The sequence below is a fragment of the Notothenia rossii genome, assembly GCF_949606895.1.
Source record: "Notothenia rossii genome assembly, chromosome: 3".
Lineage (NCBI taxonomy): Eukaryota > Metazoa > Chordata > Actinopteri > Perciformes > Nototheniidae > Notothenia > Notothenia rossii.
In genome coordinates, this window is record NC_136901.1 from 86401780 (window position 1) to 86429519 (window position 27740).

The 27740-nt window shown below is 40.6% G+C and overlaps 1 protein-coding gene across 2 annotated transcripts; it reads left to right on the forward strand.

The window, feature by feature from the left end:
• On the forward strand, positions 1-27740 carry glrbb (glycine receptor, beta b). 2 transcript variants are annotated; one of them, XM_079672435.1, is made up of 11 exons: positions 1-155; positions 239-359; positions 2931-3069; positions 5825-5931; positions 7707-7774; positions 13696-13922; positions 16120-16202; positions 16701-16841; positions 18805-18957; positions 21961-22253; positions 26272-27740. In XM_079672435.1, exons 3-11 carry the CDS (start codon positions 2948-2950, stop codon positions 26566-26568), a joined length of 1491 nt encoding a protein of 496 aa, XP_079528561.1. In that variant the 5' UTR covers positions 1-155; positions 239-359; positions 2931-2947; the 3' UTR covers positions 26569-27740. The 2 variants fall into 2 exon arrangements, with proteins under 2 accessions (XP_079528561.1, XP_079528562.1); XM_079672436.1 differs by lacking the exon at positions 1-155 and having other exon boundaries at positions 165-359.

Sequence of the window (27740 nt, forward strand, 5' to 3'; positions counted from 1 at the left end):
GGAAGACTGATGATGCTCTCCGGCTCTGAGCAGCCGCTTCTGCGCATGTTGCATGACAGGTACCACGCAAGCCTCCATCTTGGGCTTCCCGTACTGAGGCGAAAGGGCAGCAGCCATATACACACTGATTCCAAAATAACAACAAACCGGGCGAGGTGAGCGATTAATAAAAAAAAATTGGCAATTTGCCGAGATGTAACTTTCCCAACAAATCATTTCAACACATTTGCCTAAGCAGGACAACAGCATGGGAAAGAAAGAGAGCGACTGGTCTGGAAGGCTCTGTTAACGGCTGTTTGCTACTGTCAGCTTCACTTGCTCCAGTTTTCCAAGGAATTGACAGGTGACAGAGCCAAACGGTGAGTGCACGTGCAAGGCATGGTTTGCGACTTTTGTGTTATTTTTTTGTCCGTAAACTGCGCTAATTTGATGTGTTATCGCATGCTCGCGTGCATGTACTGGCGTCTTCTTTCTGCATCCCCCCACCCCCCCAGTCATGGTGGTCGCAGCTTGCTGTGTTTTCCTCGTGTGCCTCTGCTCTCCTGATGCTCAGACTGTGGGCTCGTCTCGTTCTGTGTTACTTTCTTTCCTGTTGTTCCGAAGAGATCCAAAGCGACGAGCAGCCACAGGTTGTGAGAGCCCAGCTCGAATGATAATGGGTGTGTAATATTGGTTGCATTTCAGTGTTTAGATATGCATGGCACAGGCCTTTCCTGTGTCAAAGCATTTTAGAGATAGATGAGAACATAATTCTCCCTTTAAAATGTAAACAAATATGTTATTTTAAAAACGACTTCACATTTTTATTGTAAAAGTGTATTTATTCATAATCAGGCACTCATTAACCTAAATATGCACATTTTTCTACATTATTTATTTTTATAGAATGACATAGTTATGATGCATAGTCTGTGGATAATGTGTGTACAGAGCAGTTTTGCTTCTTGACCTTGGACCCGAGGGGCAGACCATGTAAGGCTGCTTGAGTCACTGTCGGCCGCTTTATGACAAAGCCTCATCAGTTTCAACATTGCCAGTAGAAAAACACCTCGAGGGTGTAATGTTTCTCAGTGGTGGCACAGTTGAGTCAGGTATTGCCAAGGTCAATATATTGACCCTGTGCCTGCTGAACTCACATTTCTCTGAACAGGGAGCAGTTTAGCATGAGTGTGTGTTGGTTACAACTAAAGAAAACTGCCTCTGACAACACTAAGATTAAGGCCAACGTTTGGGTTAAAAGGAGTAGTGTTTCCGAAAGGATTTGTGCTTCTTTATTACAATTGCAACGAATGTATCTTTCACTATTGTTTGTATAAAAACACATAAGATATCATAACCGATCGAAGCAAAGTAAAATGCAGTGCTTCTACCACCCAACAAAACGAGACGCAATATAAGGTGGGAGAAAAATAAACAAAATGATCTTGTTTCTTTTCCTGGATCTTTTCATCTGGGAGACAACTTACTGGTGAAGGGTCACAGCAGGACACCATTTTAGGTGATTTGTTGTGACAGAATTAACATCTGAAAAGATGCTAATTATGTTTTTTACTCGTTGAATACACAGAGTTTTAAGAAAAACAATTACAATATAGAAGAGTGTGAAAAAGGAATGCCATTTGGTTCATCAGAACTTGCTTAAAAGAGATACGCTCTGTGATTAAAGGGTTACAAGCCAAACGGGTTGGTAACCATTATTTTCTGTATCATCATGCCAGTGGTCATATTTAGTTTGTGTCAGGGAGGCTGGAGTAAATGCTCTGGGATGGGACTTGTCATGTAGAGAAATGCTACACAGAAGATGGGACATAGAAATCGAGGTCACATAAGAAATTGTTTCTCACAAATGTCGAAGTTAGACATTTCCCTTTAGTCTGGCTGCTGTCATCTGATATGTCTGGGGCAGAGTTGATATATGTTAGACTATTTTTCTCAGGAATATACTTGGAAAAAGTGCTGAACAGAGCAGTGGAAACCATATTCACTGGAGAAGAGGATGATCAATCTGCAGTCGAGGAACAGTCAGGGTGTTACAGGGCCAAGGCAGTGACGGAGAGTTTATCTGTCTAGACAATAAACTGCTCTCGGTTAATACACAGTCTTGTTGGCAGTGTGGGGATGAGGCTGTAGCTGCTGGTCTTTGTGCCAATGCAGTGAAAGGCCACTGGTTCCCTAATGGGGGATGAAACACACAGGTAATCTATGGCTGCCTGGTGATTAATGGCCCCTATCAAGAATCGCAAAAGTGTACTGCCTCTGCGTTTATGTGATCATGTAGACATGCATAGTACTGTTAGACCTGGCTATGGGTTTCCTAACAAACAGATATATGGCAAACACACAGGACAGTATTAGCTGCTACATTTCTGTTTGTGTTGTATAAGAAAGGATTGAAGTATTACACCATTGCTTTTATAGATCAAACCAAATGATAATGTCCAAGAGTGTGATTAACAACTCTGGCACAGATATCATTCAGGAGTTTTTATCTGCAGATTCTAGACTAAAGTAGACGATATTTCAGGGTCGCATTCCCCTTACGAGGCCAGAATGACCATCGTTATTCAAGTACATTCCTCCAATGATTAGATTCATGTTTAAACTTGCACAACTTGATGTGGGGTTGATACATTTACATTTCAGACATCTACTGTATGTGCCGTGAATCCTGAGGAAATGGGAACACATCACGTCAGGAATGCAAGGAGAAAATCACAGAAGACAGACAAAGCAAACCGAAGCTTTGTACTTCCGCAGAGGGCAAAGCTTAAGCAGCCACCTGCAGTAGTGTTCTGCCACATTTGCAAATGAGATGTGTTGAATGTGACAGACTTAATGCTGTGCAATTTAATAACCACCAGTTAATTGTCTTTCTGGGTCATTTTGAATGCTAGGCCTTCCTCTCAAACGGTTTGTTTTTTCCTCCACAGGCTCATCTTTCATCAGTATGGGCATTAAGGCGCTCGCCATCTTCCTCCTGGTGCTGTCTCTTTGTCTAGAGGGGGGATATGCCAAAGAAAAGGGAACAAAGAAAGGAAAGAAAAAGGGGAAGCAAGTGTTTTGTCCATCGTAAGTACCAGGGGTTGTCCAATGACAACATTACGTTCATCATGTTGCCAAAGCATTGAAAATCTGTTGTCGTTTGATGTTGTGCACGCCCAGACTAAAGTGTCAAATTTGAGGAGTTCCCTTTTAGTGACTTTTTGAGGTGCTCATTTTGCATTCAGTTAAAGCATACTTCCACTTTTTTACACTTGATAGATCTTCCACTCCAGTCTTTTCCCCTCAGTCATGATTGACAAGAGCTTGTCAGCTGCTTCACTGCAGAGCTATTCAAGTGTTATATGAAAATGTAAGAGTCAACAACAAATGATGGGCATCCGAGGAAGCAACACCAAATCCTCTAAAAGCATGTTTTGTCAGGATTACATTACATGTTACTTGTTAGACGCTTTTATCCGAAGCAACTTACATACCCAATACTGTGGACAATCCCCACACGAGCAATTTTGGGGTGAAGTGTCTTTCCCAGGGACACAACGACTGCAGTGGGGTTTGAACCTTGATCCGAACACCAACCCACTGCACCACACTCCTCCAGGATACTTATAATAGTAGAGTACAACATTGACCCTGTTTAAACCTTATATCAAATGTGTCCTGACTATGTTAAGATGTGATTTCACCTGATCAAATGTACACCTGGTTTTCATTTGTGTTTCCAGTGTCCATTTTGGATCTGATGGAGGTCCGATAGCAATACGAATGAGATTAGATCGGCCGTAGTTCCGGCCATGTAGTTGTTGTATGTCATCGATAAAGCCATTGCGTTTACTTGTGTTTGATGTGGTCACAATGCCTACCACCTTTTTTCTGATCACATCACAATATGTCTTCAATGTGTTTTCGGTGCATTTACAAATGTCCAAACACTATCCAATTACTATTCTATTACCCAAAACACATTTAAAGCAAAGGGGTAAAGGGGGTAAAGGATGCTACCTTGGATACTTGCTAAGCTCTTCCTTATTCATTCCCTCTTGACCATCTACAGCTGACTGGTAGCATACATGGCAACGGTTGAGAAAGTGATCAATTCAAAAGGAAAATGTTCAGGTCATGGATTCACTAAAAGGCTAAATGATCCAAGTCTAACAACAGTCAGCTTTTATGTGTGCAGCTCCACTTGCTTGGAACAGTCTACAGGCAAAATTGAAATTGAGCATTTTTATTTCTCTGAATGTATTTAAGGCACGTCTAAATGAAATGCTTTCTGACACTCTGGGTATTTGTAAATGTTGAATATGTAAATATGATATCCTCTGTTGTTTGTATGTTTGTTGTTTTTATGTTTCATGTGGAACTAAATGATGCAGGTCTCCCTTGTAAATGAGATCGATGATCTCAAGGGACCAATCTGTCTAAATAAAGGTTTGAAATGAAATGAAATGAAGAATGAACTTGGACATGTCCTAACATGCCTTTTTGCCTTTTGGATTGTCCATCACTTCTATGCTGGGGAGAGCTGCGCCCCTTACTCCCTTAAATGGTAACAAATGGCTCCACAATGAAAGTTTTGAAATGAGGGAGAAACTGTTTGATGTAGTCCCAGTATTGGCAAGTGTAAGCTGTATGACATATCTTCGAGTTTAGTGCTGTGGATGCCTTTGTGGATCAAGGGAACCACTTGGTTCCAGTTTAGCTGTTGTGCTCGAGGTTGTCAGAAGGGTCTGTTAAAAAGGAGAAAAAAGAGGTTTAGTGGATAGGAATTATGTGTTTCACTTTGATCAGAGGAACCGCATAACATACACATGCTGCACGACATTCCTGTGGAGCACTTTAACTCATCCTCTGTGCATGATAAGGTTTACATAATGATATGTAAAGTGCTTTGAGAAGGGGAAATTCTTTGGCAGGAGAATCATTGCCACCCACAAGGAGGCTTTCTTTTTCTCCTTTCTCTCATGCCAGATCCTGTTCTCCCCTTTCCCTTCCTCTCTCCTATTGTTTTTTCATCAGTCAACCTCAGACAACAAATGATGTTTGACTGAACGTCTTTGAAAGTTACCCCTTTATGGTGATAATTATAAGTAGACAGCTGTTTTTGGTATTCTGCAAAACGGTTCAAAGGGAAACTTTCATTTTTGGATTCAATAAAAAGTGAAAATACACAGAAACGATATGTTGTGTGTCTTGACAAGTTATGTATACTTCCTGCCAACCACATGGCATGATCATCGAAAACTAGATTTGTAGAATGTTGGGGGATCAATAAGCATAAGCGGAAAATAATATGAATAACCATGTTTCCATGAGTGTATAATCCTCTGAAACTCACCTTAGCATGCGCTCTTAATACCTACATAGGGATGGGTTTTGCTAGATTGCACCCCATGGTTTCTTCAATAGTTGAGATCAGACAAACAAAACTCTGGCTCTTGACATGTCCTTTTTAGTTTTTAGATTACCTGAAGGCCACCGTAGTTCTCCAAAATGCTGTGGTAACTCCAGACACCACCTGAATATCTTTGGAATTGAAAATATGTAACGATGGTCCTTCAAGATATACAGTGTCACTACAGTTTTGCAAATGCTATCAAGGTTGCATGCTCTTAGTTTTGTTTGAGCTGGACATTCCCAGTCAACATCGTCTTCATGGTCTAAATTTTAAGGGCATATTTTTGCTGGTCCTGGTACAATGCTCATGTTAACAGCATGCAGAGCAGACGTGGGTGTGCTGTGCATCTGCATTGTTCATCTGCCAAGAATTTGACCTGCTAATGTAATCGTGTCTGCAGATCCCTCTCTTCTTTTTTGTATGCAGAGAGCTGTCAGCTGATGATCTGGCACGAGTTCCTGAAAATACAACCAGTAACATCTTGAACAGGTTACTGTTAACCTATGATCCCAGAATAAGGCCCAACTTCAAAGGCAAGTCTCCTTTCCTCTCAATCTGTCTCTGTCTATTCCGAATTTACATTTTTGCTGCAGTGCTTTCATGCTAATTAAAGAGACCACTTTACTAGACATATGTATCTCCAGATTTCTTTCATGAACTTGGAGCAGGGACAGGTATCGGCATGAAGCGTGCATTAGACATTAATTCAATGTCATTTCCTGTCACACGTACACTTGCATACACTTGCATCCTAAAGTCAGTTTATTATTGTGTTGATTTTTAGTCACAGGCTGTTATGAGGAAAAATAACATGTGATTTCTAATGGGGCCCTAATATGCTTTTCGGGGTTTTCCCTTTCCTGTAGTGTGTTGAATAGGTCAATAGGTACATGGCCTGCAAAGGCTAACATCCCAAAGTTTCCTCCAGAGGTAGTTTCTTTCCCACACACTACAACACCTTGTTGAAACTCCTTTGTTTACTTGTGGAACATAGTGACATCACTATGTAACACTTGCACTTCTATTGGCTAATGCTCCAACACATTGTACGTGATAGGCTAAGGGGCGGGACATCTCTAAGCGGTTGATCAATCACAACAGAGCCGGCCAGCTAACCAATCAGAGCAGACTGGGCTCTGGTTTCAGACAGAGGGTGAAAAGAGGTGCTGCAGCACAGGCAGTATGAGAACAATAAAGAGCTTTTTGAACATTAAAGCATGGAGACATGTCAAGGTAGAGACACTACATACACATGAACCTGAAATAGTCAAATAATAATAGGGCCCTTTTAAGATGTTCCTCAATTGACCAAACAACAAAGTACAGTGTGTAGTTTGTTTGTCTTCTCTAGGATCTGCCTCTGTTATTTCGTTCTTTACCGTCCAACAAGTGTCCATCTTTAAAGCGTGTGTACAGTGTATTGTAAACGTCACACTGTACCAGTCTGCAGCCTCACAGACAGAGCCATAAAAATAACAAAGAGGTGATTGACGACCTCTGCGTCTGACTGATGGTCTTACCAGCCTTCAGGTAGTTTCCATCCTCTGGCACTTGGCAGCAGAAGCGGTATCTGGGACTAAATGTCTGATGTGTTGTGAACAGAATCAGCTCCCTCTCTGAATGCCTGGGACCGCTCCAGCAGCCAAACATCTGCTCTTGATTTCAGGGTGGGCTAAAAAGCTCTCCGTCCATTAACATCCATGTCATAATCTCTGAAATATCCTCCTTAACTGTGCCTTGTGAATAACTTTCCGCAGGCCTTTCAAATGCTGAGCTGATTTCACAGTCCCTATAGAGTTTAAACTTACAACAGAAATGTTCGTTAAATATTTGTTGGTTACATTAATGCATGGAAGTTGTGAGCTGAATGACCCCTCCATAGTATGCACATTAATATTGTGAATTGCTTGATATCATTTATCATATAAAACGGATAAGCTTCCAGGAAACACCTCAAAGGAAATAATGTGTTCAAAGCAGTGTGAGCAGCACTGCATTCACTTAGGGTTTTATTCGTTTTTGATAAAGGTGGAGAGAGATGTGAGTAACAGCATAAGTGTAGCAGAGAGGATTAAAGGTTTTGTTATTACTTTTTAATGGCGATGAAGTCTTGCACACATCTAGATCAATAACCATCTGAATCACCAGTGTTATATATAGAATGAAAGACCTTAAGGGTTTTACAAAAGCATACTGACACTTACTGTAAGCTACAAGCCGCAGAGGTATCTTGCTCTCATCGCAAAGCGGCTATAAAACACAACAGACCTATTACTAAAATCTATGTTTTCCTTTTTTCTAAATCCAGGAATTCCAGTGGAAGACAGAGTGAACATCTTCATCAACAGTTTTGGCTCCATCCAAGAAACAACAATGGTAAGAGTTCACTTCAATATAGTGTGCAGCGAGGATGTAGGCGACCCTCAACCAAAAGCATTGAGATGTTTCCATTGGATTTCAGTCTATTGCAGAAACAAAGCTTTGTGGCCAACACACGTTTAGGATACAGTTCTTAATCCCCACATATAAACACCACTTTGAGATTTTCGTAGCGTAAATGGAATCGGCAGAAACTAAAAGCTAACTTAATGCTATAAGCAAACTACATCACGGTCGCATGGCTGTGCATCACCACCGCTGAGCTAAAGATGGACCTGTGTCACGAGATGACGTTAAGAAGTTTATTGATTCACTTGCCATTTTTATGACACATAGAAGCTTGACTGAAGGATTTACGGAATGTTTTATGTTCTTCAATAAAACGTGAACATCTCGTAAGCTTGTGTTAACCACAGACGTTAATTAGGGCTTTTAACCACAAACACGATTAACAAACTATTGGCTTCGAGACGAGGGAACCGGAAGTGGTTAACTGCTAACTCTTTTCTTGACTCTTTAATGAACCACTTTATTCCACTTCAACTTAGCCGTATTGATAATCAATACTTCTGCCGATTAGATGCAGTGAATCAGAGCTTACAAACTGCTTCTTCCTACAAGTTTTAAAATGGATGCATGAGCATGTTTTCTAGACAGTATCAGACCATTTAGCAGCAAGTCATTATCCAGGCTGGGGTTTTCATGCCCCATTTATCTGATGGCTTAATTGCTGATAAAGAAGTGCAGTATGAATGCCAGTGAGCAGATTAAGCTCACGGACGGCACTGGGTCGAATCTTGATAACCTACGAAACAATAAAATGGAACATTCCTGAAGGTTTTCTAATGAGCCCGGCTTACTGGTGTGTTTTAATTTGAAGTGGCTGGGAGGAGCCAATAACCATAAAGTGTATCTATCTCAGTAAATATGTTGAATCATGTGTCACGGTCATTTAAATTAATGCAGTGCGGTGTGACAAAATCCAATGTTTGACTTAATTCTGTCTCATGAAACCCTTTACACAGGGCAGATTTACAGGCTGTGATTTAGAGAGTTTTGTTCCAAAAGAACACAGGCATTCTCACAGAATATTTCAAAGCGGTAATTAAGCAATAAAACAAGCCTGTTTCTTGCACAACTAATTCAGGCCCATTTGACCCTGATTAACGCCAAGAACGCCCATGAATAAAAAATCTGAGCCTGAAATGTTGATTTTTATTTACAGTGCCTTTGTTTCGGGGGAAATTGGAATACTACCAAAACCAAGCCATTTGGACACTATACTATATGTCCCCAAAAAATAACAACTGAACAACTGAACTTACAATTGAAATGAAAAGATCACTAGATGTGTTTGCAAAAGCTATCAAACTGCTGTCAGATGTGGTTTTGGAATGGTGGGAAAACACTGGTGGCATGCTCCTCAAACAAAACAGCTTAGCGCATACGTCATAAAGACTAACAATAAATGCCACCCAACCTTTTTGACACATTTAGCAGGCAGACCTGTGGACTGTGAAGCAGCTCATGAACACATTTTGCTAACCTCAGGCTTCCCGGGAACAGATTACTACATATTAGACCTTTGTTCGTCCTGTAGCAGATCTGGACTATGTCTCAATCCAAAGCAATGATGGGTGTTTTCCAACTTCATTTAATGAAGAGTGACACTGAGAGAAAAGCCTTAGATCGTATATAGGTCTACTGGAATTGAGCTGGATGGACATTTACTCTGGAATTATTGCTCTTGGCTGCTGATCAGTGCAGTGTGTCCGCTTGTACAATATTTCAGTGGATGGTTTTACACTGGGACTAATAACAGAACTATGCAGACAATGGAAAAACATATATATAATAGTTGGGATCCAAGGATATTTAAAGAAGAGCCAACATAGGTGGAAACAATGAAGAGGGAAATGAAGTAGGACTATGATGGGAAAGAAGGAATGAAGAACAGGAATGAGTAGGAAGAAACGGGAAGAACGTGGAAAAGAGCTACAAAAATGTAGACAGAAAGTGAAAGACAGATAGAAAAGCAAAAAGGAAATAACAATTTGGCAGAAGACAAATGTAAAGGCAAGAGGAACAGAGACGAAAACCAGACTATAGATAGTAGGAGACCAGGGCCGGTGTTGTGCCGTAGATTGAAGCCGTGTTCGGGGGGACGTGCAGGGCAGACGTCATTTCAATTATTGGACGTTTCGTCTAGTTTTCTAAGCGGAATAACAAAATAAATGATTTACTTTCTATAGTTTTGTGTGCACAGACTACAGGTGAACAGCAAACACCTGTGTGATTTTGGTGACAGTACGACTATCTTGGGCAAAGTTAGAGTGGGGGTGCCATATCCGGCAGCACCATCTGCCACATGTGGAAGCCCCTCTTTAGTTTTTCACCTGTCGAGCCCAGAGTAAAATGCTTTTGTGTGCACAAACTACAGGGGGACAGCAAACGCAATGTGATTTTGGTGGGAGTATGACAACGCTGGACAAAGTTATAGTGGGGGTTACAGACTAAATCATTTATTTCGTTCTTCTGCTTAGAAAACTAGACGAAACGCCCAATAATTGAAATGACGTCAGCCTTGGGCGTCTCAGCGAACACGGCTTCAATCCACGGCAAGCCTTCAATCCACGGTGGAGATCAAAGATGATAAGAAAGAAAAATAACAGAGGATTGGGAATAAGTATGGAAAAAGCAGAGAAAAGTAAAGGGTGCAGGAGGGGGAGGAATCTAAGGACAAGAACCCATGAGAAGGAAAGAGAAGGGATCGAGATGAACACAAAATACCTGACTCTGAGACAGAAAAGAGAGATTAGGGACTCCCAGAGGTCAAATCTGTCTCCCCTCTTTCCACTACAGGCCCATCAAAAGACAGAAAGAAAGTGAGCAAAGTTCAAAATGATTCCTGGAGGAGAGGGAAGTGACAGCTGGTCACCTCTCCCCCTCAATGTATCACTCTGTGGGGTATCTGATCTCAAGAATGACCCTCTCTCGTCATGTACACCTCTGGAGGCCAAACACCACCTCCCATCCACTGTAGTCAACACATCTATTCTCACTTCTTGACGGTAATCGCCAGGAGAGGATGACTAATGTGAAGCTGTGAAATAAATTGTAGCTCTGTGTTTGCAAACTGCTTCTCCATTTGAGTTATCCTTGTTGATTACACCGAGTGGTTATGTTAAACCTCTGAAACTGAATGCAGTACAGGCACGTTGATAGTGAGCCAGGGGGAAGATATATTTCCTTGTCTGGTTTTCAGGAAGGCAAATGTTTGGGAATTGGCCTGGGTCTCTATCGGAGCCGGCAGGAGCTATTTGTGCAGTCCCTTGAGGACTAGTTGGACATTAGATTGTGAAATTGGGTTGTATAGAATCATAGTTGGCTTTACAACATTAGATATCAACAATGTGACCACTGCTCCTTCTCTTACAAATGTTTACTGGCAGGAAGATAAAAGCACATTCTGGGTGAGGGCTGAATTTGTAAACCGTCCTATGATCGCTGTGTATACTGTACGACGGTGTTCGCAGAGTTTTTCAAATAGTTCCTGACTATTTATAATGTGTATACCACAGAGGAAGAAACCCTTTCATTTGATTTCTTGTCTCAAGCTCCGTGCATCAGCATGTACCACAGCAAATGCCATTGATCAATATTGATTTCAATTTTGTTGTTGCATTTTTGCCAGGAAAATGAATCATGTATCACTGTGTATTATGGAATACACAGAATGACATTCAGTTCAAGGATAATAACATGCTATTGTATTTGTATTTTCAAATGGCACGATTAAATGTAGAAACATTAATTGTTGTCTGTGCATGTTTTGGTTCAAAAGAACAGGTTTTATTGTGAAAAGCAAAAAAAAGTAAATTGTGAGTTAGTTCAGTTCAGTATTAATGAAGATACTAAACTAGAGATAAAGGTCCCATAATGCTGATAAACATCATAAGAATCTCCTTTCTTCAAGAACAGATGACCTATAAAAGCAAATGTATGTCTGCTTGCTGTTTCTCACTGTCAAATCTCGCTGTTACTAAAATTATTTCCAGTTGGAATATGTTTTGCCAGGAAAAAGGTGAACATAGCATTTACAAAAACGCAAGGGAAAACTTTGAAAACACATCTGGCTTGACTGAACTATTTGGCAGCAAGCACATTACACATATTTTATCAGAAATGCTAGCCTGTGCAATCCCAAAATAAAAGCAGAAAAATGAGAATCACTTAAGCTACTGGGCAACGTGTTGTAATCGAGACAGGTATCTCCCAGAGGAGGCAAATGAAAACATGGAAGAACACCTAAAAGAGCAATACATGACGAGTTGCAGAGCTGCAGCCAAGATAAGCTTAATTTAGGGGTGAGGGCCAACATGTTGACAGAGACAGGATCAAACAAAGGGGGCTTATTGGGGCCTTATTTTCCACAGGGGACCCAAACACGAAGTAAGTGAGTAAAAGGATCACTGAGTTTGAAGAATCCCCCAGAGAGGGTTTTCTGTCATGGTGGCCAGAGACAGAACTGCAGGGCATGTGATCCAAGCACATTAAAACCAACAGGATCAGACCTTCTAAAATCACTAATTACAAACTACGAACAATTTGAACCATAAGGTCCATTGTTTGCTTTTTTAAAGACCACCGACAGCTTTATTGATGGATTGTTTTGGTGTCGCTCACCTGGGCCAGCAGTTGGTCAGACTCAACAAGATATAGAAACGGGCATGCATGGGAAACGGGCTAATCAGGGAATAAGGTCAGCAGATGTGACTGGTATCATGCGTTTCTAAACACATTTGGGTTTCAAAGGGATGCATTTCTTGGCTCTGATTGGCTTGAATTTGACTTTATATAATGATGCAATGTTTTAACATAGATTGCCTGGTTTTCTCTTGGTTTGTCAAAAATGTTCATGTGGATGTCATAATGGTCCATTATGGGCTCTGCTGAGGATCTCATGAACACCAACAATGTTCTTTGTTCTCATTATGTGAGAAAAATGATTAAAAAAATGATATAAAAAGTGCAGACAATAAAGCAATGATAAATGTTGGATTTTAGCGGACTCTAGGCTTCTGCATACAAAAAGGTAAACGATATTAAAAACAAAAAATTGGAAGAATGGAAGGTAGAAGCACATTCGTTACCCAAGGACACACACACCCACACACCTATACAGCTGGTTTATTTGACATGTCATCCATCTTCACACTCAGTATTCTGGTCCTCCCTAACACCTGGTCCCAGAACAGCTTGAAGCACGCCATCAAAGCAGGAACGAAAAAAAAACTCCCAAAACTTCACTCAGTGATACTTTCCCACCGACATGAATGTGGACGTTTCCCTAATAAGCTTTATAACGAGGCACATTCTGCAACACATGCTGTTGTATTGATAACATTTGACCCGTGGACTGTGTTTTCTGTGTGTTCACTCCTTTAAAGGCAGACGTCATGAGCGTTTTCACTGCAGCTGTAAAATGTCCCTCTGCATGATAGAATGACTTAATAGAAGTAGAACATATAACGTGTCCAAAAGGTGGAACTGCTGTATCCTGAGAAAGTGAACGTTTCTCAAAGGCAGTGTTGACATTTTTTAATAATGTGTACTTTTTTAAACTGCAAACCAAACCATTATTCATCAAATACATGTTTTTAATTTAGACTTTTTAATAAATGCCTTGCAGTATTTTGGAAAGGCAACTCAATGGTTATAAAAATAAAATAAGTGGCTGTTTTCTGTTCAATCTGGGAATTCTCCTTTTAAAAAAACAAGCATTGGACATTATTACATATTTTAAAAAAGCATCTAAATTCCATTATAAAAGGTCAATAATTCCTTTAAACGCACCCAAATTGTGTCCAAGAGTAGCCTACTAACCGTGTACATTGCTCTGTTGTTACACCCAACAGGATTACAGAGTGAACATCTTCCTGCGGCAGCGCTGGAACGACCCCAGACTGAAGCTACCTGCGGACTACAAGTCTGATTCCCTCACCGTTGATCCCACGATGTTCAAATGTCTCTGGAAACCTGACCTGTTCTTCGCCAACGAGAAGAGCGCCAACTTTCACGACGTTACCCAGGAGAACCTCCTCCTCTTCATTTTCCGTAACGGAGACGTCCTCATCAGTATGAGGTAATGGATTTGGATTAGTCTTTGTCCTCGTCTTTACGGTTGAATGTGATGCAAATTGAAGGCAATACTTAAGGGACATGCCATCCAAAGACAACAGGAGTCCCCTCTCAGCTCATTATGCAATGTTTTGAATGTTTAATACTAAATATACTCCAATTTGTGTTAGAGGAAAATGTCACATGACCTATAGATCTTTAAATATCTTGCACACAGTACCTTTATCTGTCATTGAATTAGAAAAATTAACAATCCCTTATTCTCCACCCCAGGAAAAATAATGACGGACAATGTCATTCTGTTGATTCATTTAAGTGTGCATGTTTACTGGCTTCCTCTTAAAATCACTTTGAATTGAACTTCCACTTTTTCACATATTCATTACATTTGCAGTCATAGCGTTTCCAGTATTACATTACATTGCATTTAGCTGACGCTTTTATCCAAAGCGACTTAGAATAAGTGCATTCGACCAAGAAGATACAAACTTGAAGAAAACAGAATCATATAAGTACATCAGGTTTCAAAGAGCTAATACATTTCAAGTGCTACTCAACTGGCTATAGATAAGCCGGTCCTTTATTAGTATACAAGTGCTTTGTTAGTAATTCAATCGCTCGAAGTGGAGTCGAAAGAGATGAGTTTTCAGTCTGCGCCGGAAGATGTGCAAGCTTTCTGCTGTCCTGATCTCAATGGGGAGCTCATTCCACCATTTTGGAGCCAGGATAGCAAACCCATGTGTTTTAGCTGATGGGAACTTGTGTCCCCCTCGCAGTGCGGGTGCAGCGAGCTGTTTGGCCGATGCAGAGCGGAGTGCACGTGCTGGGGTGTACGGTTTAACCATGTCCTGGATGTAGGAAGGGCCAGATCCATTCGCAGCATGGTACGCAAGTACCATTGTCTTGAAGTGGATTCTAGCAGTTACCGGAAGCCAGTGAAGGAGCGGTGTGGTGTGGGAGAATTTAGGGAGGTTGAAGACCAGACGAGCCGCTACATTCTGGATGAGCTGCAGAGGTCGGATGGCTCATAAAATAAGATGGACTTTTATTAATCCCTCGTGGGGAAATTGTTTCTCTGCATTTGACCCATCCTAGTGTTAAGAGCAGTGTGCTGCCATTTTGAATGGCGCCCGGGGAGCAGTGTAGGGAATGGTGCCTTGCTCAGGGACACCTCGGTAGCACTTGGTCTTGCTGGGACTTAAACTGGTGACCTTCCAGTTGCCAAGCCAACTCCCTATCGACTTCGCCACCACCAGCCAGGAGGGAGTTGCAGTATCTTTTTTGCAACCCACATCTCAGATGTTTGAAATATGTCTGGTAATTTCTATTGATGAGCCATTTCCTAAGAACCAATCGACTAAATCAGCTTGAATGGTGGGATCAAGAATGTCCTATCCCTACATAGCTATGAAAATGTAAAAAATGTGGAGGAGATAAACACCGTCATAACATCAGTGAAAGTCCACTTGGAGAAATAACAAGAATGGATGTGCCACTCAAGACTTATTGGTTAGGGCAAAACTAAATAATACCCCACTCGATGCAAAAACAATTAGCCATAAACATGATGTCAAGCTAAATGAATGCGCACTATAACTAAATGGCAATATGATGCTATAATCAAACTCAGTGAAAAGCATGCCAAATGCTTTTAAATGCTGTACGTGTTCGCTAGACTTGCTTCAGAAGGCTACCTTGAGACTTTAATGTGGTGATTTAAATCGATCATTTGATTCCTTAATGCCCTGCAAATGAACACTGATTATTTGAGTGTTGTAAGCATCTGAATCAGTTAGGGAAGGTTTGCTTAGCATATTTGCTTGGATTCACTGTGTTTTTTTGTTTTGTTTTCCTTCTGGGTAAATAATCATTGAGGCTTTGGGCTCGAAGAGTGAAATTATAAAAAGATAATGAGAGTGTTGAATATCATTTGGTGGAAAAACATTTGATATTCTGATGAGCTAAATGCTAACTAGTTCGGTAAACAGCAATCTTTCTGTGTTTCAATCCTCAGATGATCCTTGTGAAGTTGTCGATACTTTTGAGCGTAACACATGTTGTTTAAGCAAATGACGGTGAACTTTTAAATCCTAGTAAACTTTAAGGTCATACTAGTGTTGTGCAAAAAAAGGCTTGTTGTTTTGATAAAACAGAGCAACAAAAGCACAGCATAATGAAAAACATGACCTTTCTCTTTCCAGGTTGTCCGTCACTCTCTCCTGTCCGCTGGATCTGACTTTGTTCCCTATGGACACCCAGAGGTGTAAGATGCAACTTGAAAGCTGTGAGTTTTACTGAAATAGCACCAACTTAAATCATTAATCCCAAACCCCATATGTGCTCTGCAAATAGGAATTGCTGCTTGTTGATTTTTGGAAAATGCAGTATTAATGAGTTGGGAATATACTTTGTTTTTTTTTGTTTTTTTTTAAAGTTGTTTTGGGGTAAATGAAAGCTTTTTGCTTGTGTTTAGAAGCCAATTTCCATGGCGAACACTGTGAAGAGTAGAATAAATCATCATATTTTAAGGCTGCTGTGAACGTCTCGCAGTTAATTGAGCTTGACTGTGGTTATAGCATCTTGTTTACAAAGCGGTTTAGACTTGAATGAGCAAAATAACTTAAAGTGATTCCCCTCTAATGGCTAACCCGCCTGCTGAGACAGTCTGTGCATTCAGTACTCTATTGTATATAACTGTTATCAGATATTGTGGTCATATAGAGCACGTTATTTGTGACGCATGTGTGTAACCAATGTGTGCCTTTGTGTATCTCCTATCCAGTTGGCTACACCACAGACGACCTGCAGTTTATGTGGCAGACAGGAGACCCGGTGCAAATGGACCAAATCGCTCTGCCACAGTTTGATATGTCACAAGAAGACATTGACTATGGGAACTGCACTAAATTCTACGCAGGAACAGGTACTGCCCTACGGTTTTCTTACGCATTTTTTAACAGGATGCTGCAAACATTGCTTATCAGTCAGGAAAGTGGGAGGGAGGCTGTGGCTCAGTGGGTAGTGTGATGGACTTCGAATCAGGGGGTAGCAAGTTTGAGTCCCACTGCAGTCAGCATGTCGTCATATCACGTCAAGACATTTCACCCCAACTTGCTCCTGTGGGGATTGTCCACAGTACTGAATGTATGTAAGTCACTTTGGATAAAAGTGTCTAACAAAATGACATGTAATGTAAAAAAGTAGATTCAAAAATACCACTAGTGCTGATCAAAAGTAGCTAGGTCTCTTTTAACATAACTGATTAAATTTACAGCAACGTCAAATATTTAGAACCAGTAGGCTAAACTACAGCATTAGTTCAGTTTACCTTTCGACAATCATACCATTATTTCTCCCAATATAATGCTTTAAACCTCTTAAAACTGATATAGATTTTAGGATTTGACACCTGGGGACATACGTTTTCCTTTAAACAGACAAAAGCTAGTTTTACATTCGGCGGTACTACCGGAAATGCACTGTGTGTATCCTTGAGGATTTACAAATATGATAACTGCATTTATTTTCTCATACAACAAAAACATTGTCTTTGGTTACTACCACAACTTAGTCAAATGGATTTACCTGCCCGTCTCAACAGTGACTTCTATACCATGTCTTGGATTGGCAGTATGCACAAGCAGTCTCAAACTACACTACATTTTATGTACATTGATATTTCCAAGATGTTTGATGTAGCTACAATGAACATACCCAGACTACTACAACATTCAACTCCTTTTTCCCAGGATGCCTGCAGGGGAAGTATTCATGTAATAAAATAGAAGAAAAAAGAAATAAAGGGTCCTGGTACTGTGCCACATTCAGACCGTTGGAATGGAAAATCTCTATCAGCCAACAGAGCGGGTATGACCTCAGTGCTCTTGCACTTGTGAGGCATGCTGCTGGCAATGATTCAGCCTTTTAACGTGTTTCCATAGCAACGTGGCTAGACACAAAGATCTCCTCTGTGTACGAGTGGTTTGAGCCTGCTCTGCGACACAGGCAGCCCTTATATGCTTTATAAGGCTCACACAGAGGTCCCTGGGCTAGTTAAATATTACTCCAGCCCATCCACTCTATCGTCCCCTTGGACCCACCGACCAGCCTCAAAGAGCAGAAACACAACGCTGCCGTAGGAGAACTGAAGTGCACTGACGCTTATTCCATACTGCATTAAACCTGACTAATGACAACCACATTTCCAGAAGAGATGGATCGGTTAGAATTGATATTTTATAAATGAAATGAATGCAGTGCTTTTAATCGCTATCCTCTTAAATTAAGGGACCATGTTTCTATCCACTGAAATATGCACTGTCTGCGGACACATCTCCTACATAATAGACATTTTATGAATTGGAACAGTGTATTTTTTCATGGGTGCTGCCCTGAGTGCTCAAACAGGTCTTAGCTTTAACACAGTTAGCTGAAATGATGTCCTTATGCCCATTGACCTTTTTCTTTCAATTCTCTTTGGTTTCCTCTATTACTAATGGTGCACGCAGCTGTGCTTTGGTTTATGCTGGGAGAAAATGAGTCAAATCAGATAAAGGACTTAACCTGGCTGCTACCTTTCCGCTAAATACAGGTTTAATAGACCAAGTCAGAATAGAGCCATTTCTCTCACTTGCTTCCCTCCTTCAACACAGGAGCAAAGAGTTCCCGTTTCTAGCTCAAAATGAGCCATTAAAGCCATCAAAAGAGATAGAAAACAGCGAAATGCAAAATCCAAACAGTTAAACTAATAAAATGATTCCAAATTGTATTTTATAAAGGAGCTTTAGGCTGAATGTTTGTGTCATTTTCTAACCCATTCCCTATCTGCTTGTTTTTACCTGAAGTTACCAAAATCATTTTTGATCATTATCTACTTCCTCATGCAGGGTACTACACTTGTGTGGAGGTTATCTTCACCCTACGGCGACAAGTTGGCTTCTACCTGATGGGTGTTTACGCCCCAACGCTGCTCATCGTAGTCCTCTCCTGGCTGTCCTTCTGGATCAACCCTGATGCGAGCGCTGCCAGGGTGCCTTTGGGTACGGATTATTTGATCAATTCCACCACCTTCCACTGACATTTACCAATACACACGATGTGTAAATATTCCTTGTGCTGCTCAACCAGGGCTGAGTGCACGTTGGATATTAGATCCAAAGAGGGCAGGGTATTATTCAGGTAAATAAGGCGTGAAAACCCCTATTGTAAAAATCCATAGATAAAAATGAACTCTCTGTAGAATATAAATGTTTAAGGGATCATTGACATTACGGCCTCAATCTTCTCCATTGTGATATCATCAATCACTTTGACATCATGGTGGACTTCATCCATCAAGCATGGTGACATTGGCCAGTGTTGTTAGTTATGTCATAAATCACTGAATGTAAGTTGAATTGACAGATAGGACCCACCGCAAGCTTAGTTGTTATTGGCAGTGCAAGTCTAAATACATGGGAATTCGAGCCCTCTTTGATGCAATAACTGCACGTTTTTACTGGTTTGTCGAGGTGAAAAAGATCTTAGTCTTTAGTCATGGAAAAGAACCCAAGGCTGATCGGTTTGATTCCCAGATCTAAGTGGTCCCATCAGATTCCCTAAATGCATTCAATCTGAAATATCAACAGACTGGATTACATTTTCTATCCAGCCACTTTGCCAGTTAAATTCAAACACAGATCTACACTGCCAACATGAAATAGCATTTAGTAAATTGTGGCCACTCTATTTAACTTAAGCTTAAAATATGCAGGCACATGACTTTGAGAAGAGAACAAGTACAAGGACATGTGTGTTCCTGATAAATCATTATATTAATCGGTAACAAGAGTTCTTCATGAGAGAGAGAACCAGGAACCGCTCAGATGGCCGATGAGCCACACCTGATCCCTATTAACCCACAATTAATGAAGGGTGTGTTGAAGCTCAGGAGGACAAGCGCCAAATCTGCCCAGCCTGAAGAAGGTGCAGCTAGACCGTCAGCCTGAGACACGAGAGGATACGGGAATGTTTTGGCACCGCTAGTGCTTGTTTATGCACAGAATAAATCAAGAGCTAGAAACAAATCAGCTGTCTCTGGTGTCCCTCTTGCTTAATGTGTTGTTGGCACAGCCATGGGGCAAGTCTTAGCTGCCACCTGCATGATGGGAAACTCTCAAACTAAGTTTAAACACTTTGTTTGGTCGGAAAGGTCGACGGATATGAAAGAAACCCTATTACGATTGTTAGGGCATTCCCTATATTGTGTTACATAGGTTTTTGTTCATGTAAATACAAAGGCTGACATCTTAAAGTTCACCACAGAGCCTGAAACGCCTTAATAGGACTCCTTTGTTTACTTCTGTAATATAATGACATCATAAAGTAAGACTCACACTTCCATTGGCTAGCGCTTCAACACATTGTACGTGATAGGCTAAGGGGCGAGACATCTCTCAGCGGTTGACCAATCACAACAGAGACAGCCAGCTAAAATAAAGAGCTTTTTGAACATTAAAGCATGGAGACATGTCACAGTAGAGGCCCACAATACAAATATGAACCTGAAAGTTAGCATTCTAGGGTACTGGGTGAAGGGTAAAATGGTAGAATTTAAAATAATATCATCATACAGAGAAAGCTTCAGTTTGTTGAAAAATGTCCATTCCACTTCATGCTACATGTGCCTAATATGTCAGTGTCACCAACAAACCGCATCACACGGGCACCTCTGTGTGTGCAGCGCTGCAAGGAAAAGATAATCATTGTTATCCCACTCCACTCCTCCATTTCTCCACCCTCCCTCCAGTTTTGTATCACCACTCTCATCCCATCATCACCCCACCTCCTCCTGGAAGCCTCCTCTGACTTCTCTCTAAATGGGATCAGACCAGGTCAGTCAACATTAAGGTGTGGGACTGCACTCATGCCTTGCTCTTTTCTGTGTGTGTTAGCCTTGTTTGTGTTCCCTCTTGGATGTCTACTATATGTGTTCATTTAACTGAGAGTGTGTGTTTTTTACATTGTGATGTTTAGAGCGTGTTTTCTTTCGACAAAGGTTGTCTTTCCATTGCATCAAACATATGTTTTTCTGTCCGATACAAAGTGCAGGTTCATTATGTACAGGTTGTGTATCATGGGAGAAAAATACATACAAAGCTATTTTAGTATTGCCCCCTTTCATGTTCCCTCTTCATAGATAATAGGTGGGCTACCGGGATGACAACACTCTCTAACAGTTCCAGTGAGGTTAGAGCCATCTTGAACCCTGTATGAACCCGCTCTTGATGAGTGACCATAATGAAGCCTGCAGGCAAAACCAATCGGCCCTTCTATTGTATTTATCATTTCTCTATAGCTTCACTACAGGAACAGTGATTGCAGTCGTTGGTGGTTATAATACCATCCGAGGAGAGTGGTTGTAATTATTTCTGATGTTGCTGCTGTGCAGCGGGGATGTCTAACCTGTAATCCTGTTAGCTATCAGAGATAAAAACAATTTCGAATTACTGCTATTAGGGGCTGTCTGAGCTCCTGCAGATGTCCTAATAAAGGAGGTAAAAGAACGGTCATGGATTTCTAATTGCACTTATGTTCACAGAAACCCTGGGTGGGTGTGAACATTTGATGACAACTTGTTTGCATATTGGGAGATTAAATTGTTCAGTACTTAGTGCTTTGATAAGGAAATGAATCTGTTTCTTTCTCCCAGTAGTAAGTAGATTTAATGCTTGTGCTCAATGATACACAATAATAAAAACAGCTAGAGGACACATTCAGGACTGTCCTATGTCGCTGTTGTATGTTGACAATCATGGTTACACCCTGTCATGATTAACAAGAGCCAGGAATTGATCCGCATACTACATCAGAAACTAAACCAGAATTTGACATCGACTTCCTAGTTAGATTATTGTCTTATTTACTTACCATTATCTGATCAGTAGATATGTAAAGGGCAGAAACGAGATGTATTACTAATATAAAAGTTAGATTTCCACTTCACATCAAACTTCCTTTGACTTTACTGACTGACAAGGTTAATTGCCTTCTTCTTCATTAAGGCATCCTCTCGGTGCTCTCTCTGTCCTCCGAGTGCACCTCCCTGGCTCAGGAGCTGCCCAAAGTGTCCTACGTCAAGGCCATCGACATCTGGCTCATCGCTTGCCTGCTGTTTGGTTTTGCCTCGCTGGTGGAGTACGCCGTGGTTCAAGTGATGCTTAACAGCCCGAAGCGCATCGAAGAGGAGAAGGCCAAGATGGCGGTGAAGGAGAAGGCACTGGGAAACATCCCCGATGCCAAGAACAACACGGTCAACGGGACCGGAGGGACGCCGCTGCATGTCAGCACCTTGCACGTCAGTACAACTGGTTTGATCACTTGAGTGTGTGTGTGTGTGTGTGTGTGTGTGTGTGTGTGTGTGTGTGTGTGTGTGTGTGTGTGTGTGTGTGTGTGTGTGTGTGTGTGTGTGTGTGTGTGTGTTTCACTCTTACAAAATACTGTGCACGTGAAGTCAGCAGAATCAGCTTTCTCCATTCAAAACACTATTTCCAAATATTCACTAAGAGTAAAAGGGCAGTTGATATATTTGACCTTATGATCAACAAGTTGGAATTGTTCAATGGTTTTATGTTTGTCTATTGATGGGCAGGCTTACTTTATTATTGCAACAATCCCTAGTTATATTTTGGGTGGCAACTTTTGTAGTTGTCTTGCCCCTTTCTCACTTCCCCCTTGTTTCCTGATGATATCTACAGTACACTGTCACTCACTTAAAATGAGGGGAAAAGGACACAGAAATCATCTTAGAAAAAGATAGCGAGTAAGTATTTTACCTCTTTATCGAAAGTCACCTTTCTCAGTTGTTGTCAACAGCTAATCCCCTGACTCCTTTACATCTCATGTGAACAGCATTCATAGTACGATGATGCTGTGTCTTCCAAACGATATACTAAATATCCCTAATACAATAGTTTTACTGCTCATTATCGATATTTGTTGACACCATTAAGACAAACATTCTACCCATATGGTAATTGTAATATTGACATTATCTTGTATGCATGTATATACAGTTCTTTACTTTATGTTGAATCTTCACACCAAGAAAACAAGAAAACAAACTATTCAAAACGATGTATGACTGAAGCCAAAGGAAATGTCAAATTATGCCTATAGGCTTCCTACACTACCGGTACTTGCAATTCTGACTTTCACTTTATGTATAACGTTCAAATCCATAAGCATACAAGATTTCCCCTTGGGCGTTGATGTTGTAGTTCAATCACCCCACATTTCAATATATATTTGTTGTTGCTTTGTGAAAGCGTGCAATGCGTATTTCATAGTCTGAGTTTAACCTTCGACCTACAGCAATAGTACAATGGTAAATAACATATTTCCGATCAAACAGCCTCAGGCTTGTAACAGTGAAGCGTAGAGATGTCATCTAAATGCAAAACATGGAATTCCACTCCTTAATAATTGGCATTGTCTCTATCACACACAGCTCAGTCACGACTCAAGTCTGACACTCACGTGCACATCAGGCGTGCAGCATGTTGTATGGGTCTTCCAATTGTACGCCTAATTGAAATTAATTTTCCTCCGAGTCTACGGACCGCATTCGGTTTGAGAGGATTACATTACTCCATTGAGGTTTAATGGATTTTCTTGTCAAAACCAAATCAAAATAATGAAGCTCTAATGAGCTTAATGACTTCAGTGAGTTAGCATCCATACTCTGATTGGATCCCGTTCACCCCGCAGGCCTTCTGGGAAGTTGATGAAAGGATTTTTGTTGGACAACATTAAACTGCATCCTTTTGCTGTTCGTTTTTTCCTTGTTGTCCGCTCTGATAGCACATAGAGGGAGTAGAGGAGTTACAAGGCTCAAGATGAGAAAGCAACCATATTAGGCAGCATTGTAAAACATAAAGTACATCTAATTGTGGCTCCAAACATATTTCCTCCCTCTTAAAATAACAGTTCATTTATCAGATTTGAGTCCAAGCTTCAGGATCAAACAGCTACTTTACTGGGTTTAAGTCTGTTTTCAATCAAGTCAAATAATCATAAACAGCCTCCTTTCAATGTTCCTCACAGTTTAGATTAATCATATCTGCTGAGTGGATGTGATGTCCCAGATACATCAAACATTCACACAACATTTTGTTTTGGTTTTAGAAAGGGCCCTTTTATGCTTTTTGTGGTTTTCCCTTTCCTTTAGTGTGTTAGGTTTGTGTGCATGTAAATCAGGGGTGGGGAACCTTTTTTCTCTCAAGGGCCATTTCAATTGTTTCAACATCCTCCGAGGGCCGTACAAATGATTGACCTCTGCTTAAAAATACTAAAATCACAGCCCATTCATTTGGCCTTTCTTTCATGCAGTGCAAAGAAAAAGCAACCTCTTAATCCAGATATCTTACCATGACTCGCGCATGCATGCACGTGCACGGTTGTGGCATGACCACCCAAACAGAAGGATATGGACACAAGATGTGTGCAAATGTATTTAGTTTCCTATCCATGTAGACATGATTTAAGTTGGGGGTGGACCTAACCTCCTGTAGGGGGGTCCGGGGGCATGCTATTTGTTTTTTTTTTAATGTTGAAGTTAAACGCATCAATCTGGTGCACTTTGAGAGCAACATTAAGAGATATATGGATATATCTCTCAACACCCATATGAAACAGAACTGTGGGCAGATTTTCTTTTTCTTTATGGATATTTTACAAATCACTCCCCTTTCAAACTGTATTCTTGTTTTAGTAACAACAACTTTTTTTTACTGTCATAGGCTATCGTATTTTATACCTGTTTACTTTATTCTCTTATTTTTCTATGACTATAATGATCATACTGTAGAGATGTGCCTTTACCTCACTTGTTGTAGAAAAAGCTTCTTATATTCGTTAGCATAGCTAGCTAACCAGATGCTAATAACAACAAAGTTATTGACTGTATGATCAGTATGACAGATGAACAGATCGCCACTGGGCTTTCAAGTAAAGACACAGCGATGCAAAAACTGCGGCATGTGTACGGCTCCTTATCTGAAGTCCCGGAGCCGTGTTCTGGTGCTCTCCGTTAGAACTGCACCCCTTTCAGACGAGACATATACCACGTGATGACAAGTTAGGCTCGTGTTGTGTTCAAGGACCCTGACCTTGGCCAGGAAAAACAGTCAACTCGCTTGTTTAATTATTTTGCCGTCTAGATTTCTTTAATTTTTTCTTTTTTGCGTGTGTTTATAAATTACCTCGAGGGCCGTACCAAATGGTCTCGCGGTCCGTATGCGTCCCGGAGGCCGGAGGTTCCCCACCCCTGATGTAAATGGTCCGCAAAGGCTAGAATCCCAAAGTTTCCTCCAGAGGGAGTTTCTCTCCCTCACACTGATATAGTCATGTCTATCTTTTCAAATAAACTAATTAATAGTGTTGTTCATAAGGTCGTTTGTGGGTGGTTTTACAGTGTATTTTAAGTAAGAATGTTGCCAACCCTCAAACACCTTTTTTCTTCACACAGAAAGATTGAAGATTGACTAGAAAATAAGCAGATAGACATTTGGCTCTGGCTCAAAAAGATCTCAGTCAGCAGTAACTGTCCATGCCATCTGTTGGGGTGGTATGTATACATATTTATACATATATCTACATATCTCTCCATCCAGTGCACATTATAAGGATACAAATACCTCTGGTGGGGAGAGACAGGAAAAAAGAGTGGAAACAATTAATTTGATGAGGAGGACATTTCAGAAAAACCCTGCCAACATTGCTATTCCATTCTTAGATGCAGGGTGGTGTTGTTTTACTAGTGAATACAACTTCAGATGATTTAAAGATTATTTTTCTCATTAAATATTTGTATACTAAAAGAAGAATTTAGGATGCATGGATTGAAACACATCTGCAAATCATAATGAAGCCACCTGGTTAATGCGTTTGATTAAATGTTGATGGTGTTAGAGTCAAAGTCAGACGGATGAGGTGAATTCAAAAAGACATTTAGGCGCCAGGTTTTGCGTCAAACATAAGGCAAGGAGGAAGATGATGGAATGAGAGGCAAGTGGGTAAATAAGTAACATTGGAGTAACAGTTGCAATACAATACAAATAAAAGACTATGTATAAGAATAAACCGAATTGTAGGAAACACAAGTCAGAGTGCACGGCTCCATGTGCAGTAATCTCATTCTACTGCTCCCTCGGTCAGTAGTGAACCACTTTGGTCTGGTTCCACTGCCTCAGGGGCCGCCAGCAGCGCCCTGAGATTATTACTTTAATCTTATCTTGATTTATATATTTTAGATGAAATGCTGCAGAATGTAATAATCATTTCGGTTTTTCCTTGTGTTGTTCTCCTGCACCCAGGTGGCAGAGACTCGCTGTAAGAAGGTGTGCACGTCCAAATCAGACCTGCGGACCAACGACTTCAGCATCGTGGGCTCGCTCCCGCGGGACTTTGAGCTGTCAAACTTCGACTGCTACGGGAAGTCCATCGATATCGCCGCTGCTCTCAACAAAAGCCAGGCTAAATCAAAGAAAAGACCCCCTCCCCCGAAACCAGTCATCCCCTCTGCTGCCAAGAGGGTGGACCTGTACGCGCGAGCCCTCTTCCCTTTCTCCTTCCTCTTCTTTAACGTGGTCTACTGGTCCGTATACTTGTGAATATTTTAAATCTATCTTGTATTATCCACCCCCACTTCACTCGAACACATTCAAAGTGTTTTATTCCAAAGTGAACATTGAGTGCGTTTACATGCGCTCATTACCCAAGTTTTTAGTTTTTTTCTATTGTATTGAGGATATGCCATTTACAAGGACCATGAACAACCTGCCTATTCGTATCCCCGTGTACATCGTTACAGTATCCAGGTTTTGATCCTCTGCCAGCAGGTGTTCTCACCTTACCCACTATGGTCTGTGTTATCAAACAATCTTTTACAACGAGGATACAGTGTTAAAAAGCTTAGGTATATTCGGTTTCTATTTGAGTAATCCAGCTAGCATATCCAGGTTTCTGAAACCGGGATATGACGTTTACATGCTCAACAGATAACAGGGAAACTCTGCATCACAGCCAGGATGCGCATGGTGTAAACGCACTCATAGACAAAATGTGAATCTTAACCATACAAAATATCTATCGACAAAAAAAGAAAGTTTTCTGTATTATTAGTACATTTATATTTACATAAAAAATAGATGACTATAATTGTTTGTGTATAAAAAAAAAATCTTATTAATGAATCTTTCTCTACCTAAAATGATTATGTAGCATATTGTATTGGAAACTTTATTTATTGATGATGGTACTTGAAGGCTAATACAGGATTGTAGATATAACTGATGTGAAATCCAAAAAGATTGATTGCTTAACAACTAGGCAGAAAATGCGCGGATCTATAAAAGAGCATTTGTAAATAGCTATTTGATCTTTTTCACCTTTGCCTAGCGGGAGTCGGCCCCGCACGTTTATTAAGTTACAAGATTTTATTCAAACTTCAATTCAAAGTGTTACTCTGTAATTAAATTGCATGTTTAAAAGAAATGCATGTATATGAAGAGAGAATCTAAATATATAAAGATAAAGTATTTATTTAATTGTATTATTCCTGTTATGATTTGCTCTTGAGAAGATACATGGATATGTAAAACACCGTTCCTGTTCAGATGGTTATGTGACACTGCCACTTTTCCAACAAATGTAATATTTGACACCTCCACCTGTAGCGTTTGTAAATGGGTCACCAGGGAGCTGTGACCCTGTGTTTTGTGAAATTTACTACAAAGAAATAATAAGTTATTAAATGAATTTTCACCATTAAAAATGAACACAA